This window comes from Malus domestica, chromosome 14 (assembly GCF_042453785.1).
Source record: "Malus domestica chromosome 14, GDT2T_hap1".
Lineage (NCBI taxonomy): Eukaryota > Viridiplantae > Streptophyta > Magnoliopsida > Rosales > Rosaceae > Malus > Malus domestica.
Genome location: NC_091674.1, coordinates 10536053 through 10550928, shown reverse-complemented (window position 1 = coordinate 10550928; position 14876 = coordinate 10536053). Strand labels below are relative to the sequence as shown.

At 37.2% G+C, this 14876-nt stretch overlaps 2 protein-coding genes and 1 long non-coding RNA gene across 4 annotated transcripts; 2 read left to right on the top strand and 1 right to left on the bottom strand.

The window, feature by feature from the left end:
- The first annotated feature begins 2773 nt into the window (after window positions 1-2773).
- On the top strand, window positions 2774-5892 carry LOC103454576 (uncharacterized). Its single transcript, XM_070812341.1, has 7 exons — window positions 2774-3240; window positions 3425-3517; window positions 4164-4308; window positions 4408-4518; window positions 4613-4695; window positions 4778-4835; window positions 5613-5892. The coding sequence occupies exons 1-7, from the start codon at window positions 2950-2952 to the stop codon at window positions 5690-5692; spliced, it is 861 nt and encodes a 286-aa protein (XP_070668442.1). The 5' UTR covers window positions 2774-2949; the 3' UTR covers window positions 5693-5892.
- Window positions 5893-7512: 1620 nt separating this feature from the next.
- LOC103454577 (small ribosomal subunit protein eS10z-like) lies at window positions 7513-9312 on the bottom strand. The gene is made up of 4 exons (XM_008394177.3): window positions 9063-9312; window positions 8655-8980; window positions 8077-8209; window positions 7513-7721 (listed from the first exon to the last, which is right to left on the bottom strand). Exons 1-4 carry the CDS (start codon window positions 9063-9065, stop codon window positions 7644-7646), a joined length of 540 nt encoding a protein of 179 aa, XP_008392399.1. The 5' UTR covers window positions 9066-9312; the 3' UTR covers window positions 7513-7643.
- Window positions 9313-10996: 1684 nt separating this feature from the next.
- Window positions 10997-14124, top strand: LOC103424371 (uncharacterized). 2 transcript variants are annotated; one of them, XR_011575539.1, is made up of 3 exons: window positions 10997-11071; window positions 11167-11375; window positions 13879-14124. It is a non-coding gene; the product is annotated as an uncharacterized lncRNA (long non-coding RNA). The 2 variants fall into 2 exon arrangements; XR_527756.4 differs by lacking the exon at window positions 10997-11071 and having other exon boundaries at window positions 11078-11375.
- Window positions 14125-14876: the final 752 nt, after the last annotated feature.

Below are 14876 nucleotides of genomic sequence, written 5' to 3'. Positions count from 1 at the left end.
CTTAAATTTTCAATCTCACATGGGAATTACTCATTAGGCTTTTTAATTCTCTTTATAACACTACTTATGTTTCTAGTGTCACAGCCCGTCCCAAATATATATTTATCAACGGTGTGAATTGACGAAAATACCCTTCAACGTTAGTTGTGTAATGTGGTTTAAGGGTAGCTTTGGGTTAATATACTTAAATCCTAATTGTTTGGAACCAATTAGGATTAAGTTATGTTTTCTTTTGGTGGTTGACCAATCCTAGGCCACACACACTCTCCCTCTCTCCTCTCCCCCGTGTCCTCTCACCTCTCTCGGACTCTCACTCTCTCTCTCTTCCTCATCATACGTACGGACAAGGGCAATAACACCCCAAACCTTGCAAATCAAGGTTGAAAATGGTACCATTGTGTGTCCTAAGGTCCTCGTGAGTTCAAAGGTACCAAAAATAGGTAAGGTTACCTTTGATTTCACGTAGAACCACAAAGTCTGATTCCATGCATTGTTCATGCAACTTTTATTCTTCGATTTTCAGGGAGTTCTAAGCTCATATAAGGCTTAAGGAGGTCCTCACGAGCCTTGGGGTAGTTCATTGGAAGAGTTTGGACGTCGGAGGGCCAAGATCGAAGCTTTTCAAGTCGATCGGATTATCGAGCTTCCTCAGGTAGATTCTAGTGGAATTCAAGGCTTAAAAGTAGTATAACGTGATTGTAGATGTCCCTAGCTTCATTTTGGTACCAATTGCATGAAAAATTGTTTAGAAACAAAAGAGAATAGTGAGTTTGAAGGTCTGCCCAGAATCCGGTACCGGTGAACAGTTCCAGTGTCTGGAGGTTGAAGATGATGCGCGTGGGCCGCGCGTAAGGCCATGCCCTCCCCGACGCATGAGGGTGCGTGAGCCATAGTTAAATTTTTCTAAAAATATCAATGTTCGTGAGGTTGCGTAGATCACTGTGGTATATTCATATACCCAAATTAAGCAATGTATGAGAAGTTATTAGCTAGTTTCGTATATGTACTTTAAAATAACGTTTTTATAGTTAATTCGCATATAGGTGAGACTTATTCCGAGGATGAGCGTATCCACGGGCGACTCGGGGGTTACGACCCGTCGACATATCAGTGAGTGGGCGTTTGTTTTCAGTATATAAGTATATACTTGATATATTTCCCTGAAATGTGTTTTAAATGAAAGTATGCTTTGTAATAATATGCCAAATGCCTTTATATTCTGAATATGCATTTCATGGTTGCATATATATATATATATATATATATATAATTGTGGTGCTGTGCAGTCACAGGTAAGTGCAAGTAAGTTATGTTTGGTTTAGGTGAACTACGAATAGCTTGATCTCTGTTTAGGGTACGTAGGCAGTCTAAGGCGAGGTTAGATGCAGCCATTCAATAAATGAGATGAACATGTTGATTGTCTATGTGATATATGATTGAATATTGTTGAGCTCATAAAACTGCACTTAGGGTGATTGTGATTTAGCCAGAGATATGAAATACAAGCCTGTTTATTATGTCACCTCCCGCATCATATGCTCACATTGGATCCAATTTAGGTGCACAGTCTTGTCGTACATACCACTATAAGTGATTCCGACTCGTAGGTGACTAGCAATTTATCGCCCGGCTATTATGTGAGAGTAGTATTGAGCATAATTATATTACACCCATTATCGTCGTACAGACCTTTGCATTTGGTTTTGACTCTTGTGCAGTATATTGCCGTATAGGTCATGGTAGTGACTCCGACTAGATTGAGTTTGAGCTATGAATTCAGCCGTACAGACTACCACAGGGGTTCCGGCTAATATATCGTACTTCTATGAAATCATTCTTACCTGGATTGTTTACTTGTTAAATTTCGGCATGGCATACATATGAAAATGATTATGTGAAGCATGAATTGAATGGTTATGATTTCAGATATATATATATATATATATATATATATATATATATGTATATGCTTACATCTTGATTATGGGAAAATTATACATGTTTTACAACGAGGGGTTAGTTATGATGATAAATGAAATGGTTTTGTTAAACATTTGTTTTTGCCCACTCACGTTTTCTGTTTTGCACCCCTTCAGGTTCTAAGTAAGATTGATGTTGGTGGCTCGAGATCTTCGACAATTCTGACCTATTTGAATAATAGTAGGACATTCCTAGTACTCTGTAACTAGTACTTGTCCTACTGGACTGCACCTAGAATTTATGCTCTGATTAGGAGTGTTACTGTTGTAACTAACTCCTATCACTTTCTGTTTAGTAGTGCACACTAGTAATTTGGTTTTCAATTATTCGTATATTTGCTATCTTTATCCCTTCCGTACTGTGCACATGGTTACGTCACTCCCATGTGACGGTCAGTATGCCTTGATCTTGATCGATGTGTGTCATCCAGGCTCTTTAAATGAATGGATCTCTATTTTTTTTTAAATGAGGATTATCAAAATTCAACTATCATAACTGTCTATTTTATAAGTCTCGATTCATAGACCATCTATGAAAAATTTCAATTTAATCCGAAACAATTTGCCCATTTATTTGCTATGATGAAATTTCAATGTTTCTTTAAATATAGTATTCGTGAATTTCTTTCAACTCAATTAGATGCCTCAAATATTTCGGACTTATCTAATACTTTGCAAGAATGATTCATAGGTTGCAACTTGAAAAATAGACAGTACATATCGATAAAAGTTTTCTATGGCATGGCCCCACAACTAATCCCCATATAGATTTGGGCCTATCATCAAAATCATACAAGCCCAAAATGTTTGAGCTCGACATCACATGTTGCCCTAAACCCTAAACGTGTGATAATCGTCATCTCCAAACTCTCACTTTCTCACTGCCAATACAATACTCTCCAATCAAGCCATATATTCTGGCGACCTCAGTCTCGGGGAAGCTGATAAACCGCGAGTTTGAGCTACAAAAATGGTGAGGCCGTATGCAGTGAAGGGAAAGAAGCGAAAGAAGAAGGCAGATGTATACGACAGAGCAGAGGAAGAAGAAGAAGCAGCAGCACCGGCAGCAGAACCAGAAGAAACAGAGACAGAGGAAGCCGATAAGAAGCGGAGCAAAGGAAATGAAGCAGAAGAAAGGAAGGGTAACCCAATTGAGCTCGAGGGTATTCCAATGGCCCCAGCAGAGATTAACCCCAAGAACGGACCTGGTGCTATCTTCATCCTCGAGAAAGCTTCTCTGGAAGTTGCCAAAGTTGGAAAGGTTTGATTTTTCATTGCTATTTCTATTATTTTATAGTTAATTGTTTGTAGGAACTGATAAATGGGTATTTAGGGCTTTTAATATTTGGGTTTTTGTTTGTTTCTTCAGTGTTGGTCTAACCCTTTTGCTTTCTTTCAACTCTTGCATCTCTCTCAATTTTTTGTAACTTGTTTTTTGCTGGCAGACTTATCAGCTATTGAATTCTGACGAGCACTCAAATTTCCTGAGGAAGAACAACAAGGATCCTGCTCTTTACCGGCCGGATATCCTTCATCAGGTTAGCAAACTCTGGCTAATTGGTTACTTATTTGTTGTATTCCATGACACTTGTATATATGGAGTAAATTTATGTCCACTCGTCGCTACAAAAAAAGTTTGGTTTAAGCTCTACTATATAAGATAGGATAAACTCTGAACTGCATAAAGTAGCTGTTTCAAAATTGAATTGGCATTATATTGCTGGCCGTTACATGAAATGAATTAGAGGCGTTCTGGTTAGATGAGGAAACTTTTGTTAGAAGGTGTGGCAGCAAGGCCGTCGTGGGATGCGGTGTCTCAAGTGAAGGAGGGTGTTTGATGGTTTGAGGGAGGAGGAGAAGGAATACTTGTTGGAGAGGGTTGAGTTTTTGGTTTCAGAATTGTCAGATTTTTGGAGCGTGTTTCAAAGCTGCTGCTTCCTAGTGCTTTGCTCTGTTATTCTAGATGTATTTTTTTTCTGTGTGCTTCTTTTTCTAGCTTTCTTTCAGGAGTTCTTTAGCGTACAGGACTTCTTGTCCTCGGTTTGCTGTCTTTGATTCCTTTAATCGATGGATTTTAATTATAAAAAAAGAAGAAGAAAGTAACTATCAGTTTTGGAAAAAAAATTAAAATAACTGATTTAAGTTACAGAAGTGTTATGTGATTCTAACTATCAAAGTCTGCAGGCTCTCCTTATGGTTTTAGATAGCCCAATTAATAAAGCTGGGAGGTTGCGAAACGTGTATGTGAGAACTGCAGCAGGTGTTCTAATTGAAGTTAAGCCATATGTTCGTATTCCGAGAACATTTAAGCGGTTCGCTGGTGTCATGTGTAAGTTCATCTGTCGTCTAATTCCTATGCAAAGCAACACTGTTATTTACTTTTTCTGAAGGCCATTTTGTCATTTTAATCCTGCCAACCATCTTGCAGTGCAGCTGCTACAAAAACTGAGTATATCTGCTGTTGGTAAGCGTGAGAAACTTATGCGTGTGATAAAGAACCCTGTGACACAGTATTTACCTGTCAACTCTCGTAAAATAGGTGAGTGGACTAAAAGACAACCCTTATGCTACACTCTCGCCAACCATTATGTCATATCTATCTTGAAAACTGAAGATGTATTCTTGCATTCCAGGCTTCTCATACAGTTCAGAAAAATTGGTAAACATACAGAATTATGTTGCTAGTTCTGAAAACAGTGCGGACTTTGTTTTTGTGGTATGCGTGAAACTAATGCATTGGCCTTATATTTGAATATTATCTGTTTTCACTTGGAGCTATTCTAATACTGTATTTTCAGGTTGGTGCGATGGCTCATGGGAAAGTTGAGACAGACTATATTGAGGATTTCATTTCAAGTATGTCCTTGCTTTTCATCAGTATAATATTTAATTTTTTAGGTCTATTTCTCATCCCCTGTATCGGGGTTAATGGATGGAAGCTTTTGTTCAGTTTGACTACAAAGTTTAAAGAACCACGGTTAGGATTTGATGGAAGGATTTAGAGAGATGATTAGAATTTTGGCAAGACTACATTATATGGAAGAGCGTAAAAATACTGTAGATACAAAGTACTGAAATGGCTAGATACAATGTAAACGTTTGAAATGACCAAGTACAATTACATATTTGAAATTCATTTATTTATCCCCTTTCATCCGATTTCCAAATAAAAATATTCATCCATACTAACATTTTATTAAAGAAACTTAACTATTTATCTAAAATTTTAGATATCACTTGAATTCGAGCGTCGTACTAAGCATGATGGTCAGGCTGGGCTGAATTCAAGCTTCCTACTAAACATTATGATCAGACCGAGTTTTGTATCCAAGCACATGACTGTACATTTACTGGCACGCAATCAATGTTTATGTTAGTTGAAAATGTGAACTCCTTTATTTTTAGTGTTGCAGTACCTCTCTTGAATGAAAAACTGATGACCAGAGTGTTGACCATCGTTAGATTTGTTTGTGCAATCGTTTTACCGCCATTTTCTAGCCTTGGAGTCCGGTTGCATTTCATGCCTTGCTTTTGACCTTAAAACTTCTCTTTTTTATTTTGTCAACTGTACGTTGCTTGCTACATTCTGTATTGTGAAATTTAATGCAGCATCTTATTTGTCAACTCTTGCAGTATCTGGTTATCCCTTGAGTGCGGCATATTGTATCACGATGATTTGCCAGGCGTTGGCAGGAAAGTGGAACATTTTGTGAACCAGTCTTGTTTTGGGAGAATCTCAGTGCTTTCAAGCTCAGTTCGTTTCAGGGTTCTTCAAAGTTTGTGTATCCGAAGTTGTATGAGATCGGTCTATTTTACGTTGAAATTTTGAGAGGGATGTGGTAGAATTTATACATTAATCTTAAAATCTGTTTACATTTGTTGGTCATTATATGATAAAGACCTTCCCTTTTGATTTTCAGGGGTAAAATCCTTCATAAAGCAAGTAGAATGATAACCATATGGCAAAACCCTAAATTAACACTTGGGCCTGGACAAGATGCCCTGTGCTAGTAGCGCTTCAAACGGCAAACTTATCGTCCTTGTGCTTTGGTTTGCTTTAGATAGACCGTTTACTTTTGAGTACATTGATATTTTTACACTAAGGAGAAGGAGAGTTCGGCTAAGTTAGATAATGGGCAGCCTAATTTGATACAAGTACCAAATAATCACCGTTAACTTGAGAGCGAAAACTTGAGAGCGAAAAGCTAGCACAAGCAAGCACAAGCAATAAGGAGTACGGTCCCTTGCGGAACTACTAAAAAACGGCATCATTAGTGAAAGAAGGGCCAACGACGGCAAAAACTGTTTCAAGTGGGATGAAAGATCTCCAAAGACTTTATATCGTTCCATTCCAGTGGCTCGACCAATAACCAATGGCAAAAGCTTATCCATGGTTTCTTGGCAGAACCATTTCCCTCCGGTTACTCGTAGGGATGGGCAAATACCCATCGGTTATGGGTAACCGTGGTTATCCGTCCATTTAAATTTCGCGGTTACGGTTATGGGTAACCGTTTAGATAATTAAATGGTTATGGGTATAACCGTTTACCCGTAAAATTTAAATGAACGGTTATGGATACTAACTGCAGTTATAACGGTTATCCGTTTACCCGTTTATTTTAATAGATATATAAAATTAAAAAAACAAAAAACCTAATTTGTAAGTTGAGGGACCATTGCTCTAATTGAGTTAAAGTTAAGGGACCATAGCTACAATTTACTCTTAATTTATTGAAAATCTCTTATTTTTTGGGTTTAGTGATGCAGGGTATTGTTTAAATTTTTTGATTGAAAATTAGGGAAGTCATAGTACGGATTGAGCCAATTAAAATTAGGGAAGGCTGAATATTCTGATTGAAAATATTGTGTAGACTAAAGACTAATTTTTAGAGATTTTTTTTTATTCAGTGATTTTTTGTTGTTGCATAAACTGAATAATCAGTAATTTTGATTTTCAATTAAAATTAGGGAAGTCGTGGAAGAAGAAGTCTGAATTTATATTACCTTGATTGATTAAAACTATCGTTCGTTTTTATTATTTCAATTATTGGAGTTGTATACGGTTACGGTTAAAAAAAATATGTAAATAGGTGCAAAAAGGGGTAAATAGGTTAAAAAAATGGATAAACGGGTATACAGTTACGGTTAAATGGGTACGCAGTTATAAGTATGGTTAACTGTTTATAAACGGTTATAGGTATGGATATAACTGTTTAGGCAATTATCTAACGGGTAAACGGTTATGCGGGCATGAATATAAACGGTTATAGGTAAATAACAACGATTAGCCGCCCGTCATAACCATTGCCCATCCCTAGTTACTTGTACTGCAAGTCTCACTTGTATGTACTTATCCATAGTTTCTTGGTAGAACCCATTTCCCTCGAGTTGCTTGTAGTGCAAGTGTCACTTGTATGTCGTATTTGGCCAAAAGAAGCATCAAATAGGTTGGAGTTCTTAGTTCTTACCTTTCTAGTCAGTCGCGATTGTGGCACTTTGTTGATAGATGACCGAAAGAAAATATGTTTCAAGGTGCCGTTCAAAAACAAAGTAGAATAAAGTAAACATCGATGAAAATCCGACAATGTTGTAGACACTTGAACAATTAAGCAAAACCGCTATTGTCTCCAAATACAAAATGTCATCATCTCAACATCCATTCATTTAAGATTGATTAGAGCTAGCCGGGCCTGCACCAAAACCACCAGCTCCACGACCAAAGCCAGGCCTTCCACCGGGACCCTGAAAATACAGACAGCAAAGAGAAAGATGAGTTAAGAGGTTTTCATATGAAGCGCTTTAACACTGACACCTAACAAGAAGGAAAGATAGGGCACTGCTTCTACACTACACAGAAAAAACACTGATGCATGTTATTCCCAAAGTGACCAAACTGTCTAGTCATGCAACACTTATCAAGTCATCGGTAAAAAGCTCGATAGTATCAGACAGAAAACAGCTTTGCGATTCCACGAGTAGTGATTTTTTTTCAGTTGACATATAGAAGTGAAATTGATCCCATATCCGACAAATGGTAAACACAAACAGAACCTTAGAGTAAAATACAAAACAAATTAATTCGCAACAAGGAAATTACCCCAAAAGAAGGCCTATAATCAGCAGGAGCTCCACCCTTGTCCCCAAAGTCACCACCAGGTGCACGAGGTCCTCCACGGTACCCATCCCTGTCACCACCGAATCTGCGTTCTCCATCAAAGCGAGATGGGCCACTGTTCACACCATCACCAAACCAAACATTAAATTCCAACCCAATAAAACATTCAACAAATAGACTAGAAAAGGAAGCTCAAATCTGTCACAGTTAATTGGTGGAATAATTAACAAAGATTCAAATGCGTTGCAATGCTGTTAAAATTAACTTCTTCCTACATGACCAATATTAGATTCAAATGTGTTGTGTTTTGATTCAAACGTGTCGTGATTTCGTTAAAACCCAACCAAAAAAATATGCTTCAATCATCCATTAAACCCCACTCACATTTCACTCAATTGCAGTTTATTGCAGAATCTCTAAACCAAAAATGAGCAATGTATCAATTTAATCAATCAAATTAACAACTTCCTAATACCAACAAATCCATCAACATAAGCATTTCGACATTTCGCAATTCTACCATAAACAATTCCATCAACATAAATCAATAAGCGAATTACCGGGGGCGGTCACCGGAGGGGCCCATGGGGCGGCCAGGAGGCTTGGCCTGCTTCTTGAGAGTAGCAGGGACAATCTCAGAAGGGAGATTGAGATAAGTCCTCAAGAACTCGATACCGTCATTGGTAAGGTACCAGTAGTAGTGCATCCAAGCAAACGTCTCCCTCACATACTCCTTGGACTTGAAGCTCTGCATCAGCTTAATCACCTGCAGATTTGGGACGTCGATGTCGGGATGCTTCGCCAAGTTATAGTCCTTCTTCGCGTAGCAAACTCCCTCTTGGAACAGGTACTTGGAGATCTCCCGACGATTCTTCTCAGAAATGATCTGCAGATACAACAAATTCAACGTTCTCTTTCTTTTCGGTTTCTCGGGAAACAAACAGAAAATTAGCTGGAGGGAGAATTACCATGGTTGCGGTTGCGGAGGGAGGCGGCGGCGGCTGGAGGAAGAAGAAGAGACGGCGGCGAGCGACTGTACTGTGTTGAGGCTGCGCGCTGAGAAGTAAAACCCTAGAGGGATGCAACTTTGTTTATAGGTGAGGTGGGGAGCGCACGATTGAGATTAAAATTTAGGCTAAATTACAATTTTCACCTTGGGATTTATGAAATGTAACTATTTGGCCCTAACTTTTTGTAAAAGATTAAATTACAGAAATCGGCCTTAAATTATTGGTCAATTGAAGTTTTGTAACTGAATTAAAATTCGTGGTATTTGGTATTTGAATTTGATTTAATATATAGTGTCGATTTTTTTTTGCCAATTTTGTCAAAATTGCGCAATTGAGAAATACGTGATCATCTGTGAAGCACATGATCATATTTTAAATTGAGGTTGTGTTGTTTAACATATGATATGATTACATGTCAATAGTGATCGATGAACTGAATACATTGTTGACCAAAATTCAAAGGTGCTTGTATTTGACTCAAAAAACGAAAAATCAAAGTTGTGAGGGATCGCAATTTGATCAATTCAAAAAGTTGTTCCTAATTTTGAAGTTGAAGAAGGTATAAGCATTGCGATTCTGAGGTGTGAAGGATTTTGGCCTCCTCAAATGTGCAAGGATTTTGGCCTAATGATAACTGAATTATTTTTTTTATACAAAGTGATGCTTTACTTTAAATTTATCTTAATTACAACGATGGAGATTCAAACCTTGTTGCATGGGTGAACAAATATACTTCAACCAATGTGGCTGCAATCAAGCCTACAATGAATAATTTGATTTAGATCATGTACTAGCAAATTCCTCTTGTATTGAGTTATTTTCCCTTTTTGTTTAGTTTTATAAGTCACAACTTTGACACATATCTGAACTTAACCAAAGTATATTTTATAGCAGCGTGCTTTTCGTTCTATATCCAAATTTAAATATCCTTCCTCGTTGTTTAGAATAAATCAAAATAGGGATCAAAATATGACCCGAGTAATAGTTAACAGCTCCTGAAGTAAACAACCGTTTTTGTTATTATTAAGGGCCTAAGGCCTTCTCTAATGCAAAACATACATTGTCATAGTTTGGTTGGTTTAATTACAACAACAAGTGGTGAATTGTTTTAATGTTCATGTCTTATTATTAAATCCATTGCGTGCTTAATTCAAACTTTTTCTGGAATCAAAGCATTTTCAGTAGTAGGTTGGGCACGATTTGGATGGACCGGATTTTTTAAAAGTTAAAGTTAAAACTTCGAGTGTTAATACTTTTTGCTCAGAAAAGAAAAAAAAAATTACGAAAGTGACTCTCAAAATGGTTCTCAATAAACCCTCCGTCGCCTGATATTTTTTGCATAATATTTTACTGACAGAGTCTTACTTTTGAGCATGGTCTAAAATATCCATAATATCCCGATATTTCCATCGAAATTTCCGTGTTTTTGGACTATCGATATTTTTTTGGACTACCGATATTTCCGATATCATCGATATTTTAGACATTGCTAAGTCACTCATGTATCTTACCATGCAATGTATAAAGTGTAAAATATTATACTAATTCATTATATATAAATGATTATGGTGTGTTTAAACTTCTTTCATTAATTACTACATATTTTTTACACTCACAATGTTTGACAGCTCGCTATATAATCAACTTAAATCAGTTATATCTATCATGCAATGCATTTCCTTCCAATTTTTTGTGATAAACTAATAGATAATTGACTAAATAAACATCCTGCAAAGTTTCAATAAAAATTTCCAAGTTTTTCTTACAATTTTCGTGGTTTTTATTCAATTTTTATTGATATCGATAATATCCCGATATTTCCATCGAAATTTCCGTGTTTTTGAATTACCGATATTTCCGATATTATCGATATTTTATACCTTTCTTTTGAGTGACTCTTTAGCTTTTCTCAAAAAAATAAAAAAAAAAAATAAAAAAAAAAAAAAGCCAAGAAGGAAAAGGAAAAGGTGAATCCTTGTTATGAACTCTTCCGACTTTTTTTTACTTCAGTTTTTACCCCAAAAGGGGGGCTCGGATCGATCAAGGTGCAAAACCATTGTAGGGGGAAAGGAAGCCTCCCCAGAAAAATGGTAATGCCATGGGGCGTCACTGTTTGGATGGCAAGGGTGGTGTGGTTGGCCCTCACCGGCTTGATTTCGTCTTGCTTAGCCGTTGCCGATGAAGTCGCCGGCTCCCTTAGAACCGGAGATATTGGCCCTTTGCATGTCGGCTGATTGATTGTCACCGGACTCACCACTCCTATGCTCTCTGGTTTGTTCTCCTCCTCCTCGTCCTCCTCCTCCTCCTCCTCCTCCTCCTCCATCTTTTTGTCTCTGTAAATTCAGTTGATTGCTTGATTTCATGTTTGTCAAGTTTTGTCTGGTTGTTTTGCTTGATGGGTTTGTTGGGCAATCGATTTTTGTTATTACAAGCGACATTACTACTGTAAGCTATACTAAGGGTAGGGGAAGGGTTTGAACGGTAGTGGGTTGAAGAGGAAGACCGTATTCACCTGAGCAATTCACCACATGTTGTTTGTTGGATGGTTCCAGACTGTAATCCATTTAGGGCATGTTTGATGGGCTGGTTGGGTTGTGATCAGTTAAAATGAACCTGAGTCCAATATGTTGTTTGTTGTGTCTAAATGCGAGATGGACATGATTTATGAATCCACAATAAAGTAGGTTATCTAACCTATATCCTTATACATGGATTACAAGTCGTGTCCCTACAAATCCAACCCTATTCTTAAGGCTTAATCCCATCCAGCCCACCAAACAAGCCCTTAATGACTAGTATTAAGAGTTACGTCACAAATTGGAGAAACCACGCCCTAGACAAGAACTCATGCTTATCCTTTTTGGACCAGCCAATCCACTTTATGGTCCGCTTAGGGCCCGATCATAAGATGTGTTGTTTAGGGTTTCCAAGAATGACAAACTCATGGCTTTAGGGTTGCTGTGAATGGTCAACAAGAAAAGTACCTTAATCACCTTTTTCCGGGACGTAATTTGAGGTTCTATTAGGTGGTTATGCTTGCTGAACATTAATTTTTGTGTGAATTGAATTGGATACAAACTGTAGAATTTTGGTTAGAGAAGAAATATTTGTAAGTCAGGAAAGAATCAAATACCCGTGAGTGTTTAGATTGTCTTACCTAAAGCTAAGACTTGTTTATAAAGAGTAGCCCACAAGGGTGCTAGTGAGGCCAACTTCGAAATCAAACTCAATTCACAGAATATGTTAATACTGATTCATGGTGAGTTTCTTGCTGTCTTTAATATGTTACTAAGGGTGTTGTATCAATGTCAGGAAATAACTAATATCTGATTGCGATATCATTTTACTATTTGAGATATGTGGAATTTATAAATTCTGTCACATATCCTGCAGACATGATCTCTTTGGAAAGCAGGTTGTTTGTAAGTCTAGTGCCCCTGTATCCATATACAAAAGAAATCCCAAGTACCTAGCTGCCGTAGAAATTGAGATTGTAAATGGCCATTGTTTCTTCTATATGGCTTGTCACAACTCGTGTGGTGATGAGTTACACAATTAGGTAGCCATCATTTGTGCACATTAGCAACCTCATTTGAATCTTATCTACCTTTACTTTGACGGTTTGCCCTTTTCTTTTGGAACTTATCATTTTTTTACAACATCAAAGGATGACTGCAGTAACTGTTTCATTGCTACTTCTTTAAATAACTTTTTCAAAAGTTCGATTGCTAGTGGATCATCAGAACAAAGAAGATAACCTTTATAATCTTTCCGAGCATAAGCCAGGTCGATCAAGATTTTGGGAATAATTAATAAGGGCAAAGCATTTAGGACAGATCCAGCAAGCTCATTTATTTTGTGCATGTTATGGTTGCACTTGAGTTCTTTAATCATAACATTTACTTGAGTCTTGTGCTGGGCAAGCCTTATATTTTGGAACAAATTTTTTCTCTTCCTGCTAGTTGTCTGTCTCTAAGGCGTTCCTGCTCTACATACTTTGATATCACCATTAAAATGATAATTGTTTTCTGATGAGATGGGAGATTTGTCATTGGTTTTCTAATTCTCTAACAACTGAACTTAAGAAATTAAACTATTGCAATATTTCTATAAATTGTTTAAATTTTTATCTTGTTAACTATGAAATCAATGCCTCCACTCTGCGTCCTTCCCTGTCCTCTCGAACTATTTCCACAACTACAGATATTGGTATCTTGAGAATACGCCTTAACGACCGATGGTTAACGATGGCTCTGATGGGTGGTTTTGCTAACCTTATATCTCCCCAATCACCAAAATTTGTTCAACTATGGTATGAAATTCTGTAAAATTGATAAATTCCTCAAAGTCCCTGTGCCCATTTTATTCACAAGCCCGAAATTTCAACCAACCCAATCCATCACCTTGTTTTTGCACTCCACCTCAACAAACAAACATGATGCTTCAGAGAGGAATCTCGATTGAGATTTGTGCTAAGAATATAAACAAAAAATAGAATCAAAATATTCCAAGCCATATTTGTAGGAGAAAATGTGTCTTGTCTAAGTGGTGCATCAGCTATTTAGCAAGTTTGGTACCCTATACAACTTTATTTAGGTCAGGTTTTGGGCTCCAAAAATTAAAGTTGATACAACCCGAATTTCTTGTTTTTACCCGATTCACCCTGTATCATGTTTTACTGATACACATAGCTTGATTACTTCATTAACGGGTTTCAGTCATTTGGTCTTTCAACTCTGTATAACAGCAACTCCTTTTTCCTGTACACTTGCAGATGGTTAAAATCCGTAAATAACGGTGAAGGGACGGTGGGTGCATGGCCTGGACATTCAGAGCTGCTAATTTTATACTGTGAATACTGTAAATACTGTGAGTAGATTTCTTTTATTTTTATTTATTTTTTGTTTCATATTAAATACCAAAGTCATACTGGGGTTTGTGCTTTGTACTGGAAAGTTGTATATTTCTGGTTTGTGTTTGGAAATCAATAAGATTGTTGGGTGCTATGCTTTAAAACCAAGTCTCGTGCTCGGCAACATTGTATACCGAATTTCCTAAGCTCAAACCATAGTTTTATGCTAATTTGATGGCTACGCAACGTTTTTCTTCATTTTTTTTCCCAGCCGTAAATTGTGGCACTCAACAGCTGCTTTATTAAAGTCAAGTCTTTGTCTTTCTTCCCGGCATCTAATATGCCCTGCCTAGATGATCTGTGTATCTTAGATGAATCTATCCACTTTGGGAACTTGCAAGAGTTTAAGTAGTAGTAAGAATTTCACGATTAAGAATCAATTGGAGGATGGCAGGTGGATAAATCATAAATGAGGGTTTTTTGGCCAATTGTGCCGAGTGTTTTTGCATAAAACTTGTAGTTGTCAGGGTGCTTTTTCAAATTGAACCAATGTCTAAAACACACCCTTAACCTTGTACTAAATCTAAAAGCCCTTGGCCTATACAGTTTTGATGTTTCTTTTTGTATACACCACTGAGTTAACTGCATAAATCCAAATCTCTAGACCAAAACAAATGCTAGGGTTAAAAAGTTAGAGCTCTTCTGGGTACTAACTTGTGTGGCATATTTTTCTTCCAAATGAATGCCAACATATCTTTCTAATCAAAATTTCACAACTAAACTCTTCATTAGCAAGTACATCAAATCAAACCTGCCCTTGTGACTCTTCTTTTTAAAAATTAGTGGAGGAGCATATATATTTTACCACATTAGTGTTGTGTCATGAGCTCCATAAGTGTCCACTATTGAGGCCGTCATGC

What these genes read in the sequence shown, in the direction of transcription:
- LOC103454576 (XM_070812341.1), top strand. Translation starts at nt 2,950, where the DNA reads ATGGTGAGGCCGTATGCAGTGAAGGGAAAGAAGCGAAAGAAGAAGGCA. An exon ending in AAGTTGCCAAAGTTGGAAAG is followed by an intron (nt 3,241 to 3,424) that starts GTTTGATTTTTC and finishes TTTTGCTGGCAG; the next exon opens with ACTTATCAGCTATTGAATTC. An exon ending in GTGCGGACTTTGTTTTTGTG is followed by an intron (nt 4,696 to 4,777) that starts GTATGCGTGAAA and finishes CTGTATTTTCAG; the next exon opens with GTTGGTGCGATGGCTCATGG.
- LOC103454577 (XM_008394177.3), bottom strand. An exon ending in CCCTCCGGTGACCGCCCCCG is followed by an intron (nt 8,210 to 8,654) that starts GTAATTCGCTTA and finishes TGGTGTGAACAG; the next exon opens with TGGCCCATCTCGCTTTGATG. An exon ending in ATTATAGGCCTTCTTTTGGG is followed by an intron (nt 7,722 to 8,076) that starts GTAATTTCCTTG and finishes CTGTATTTTCAG; the next exon opens with GGTCCCGGTGGAAGGCCTGG.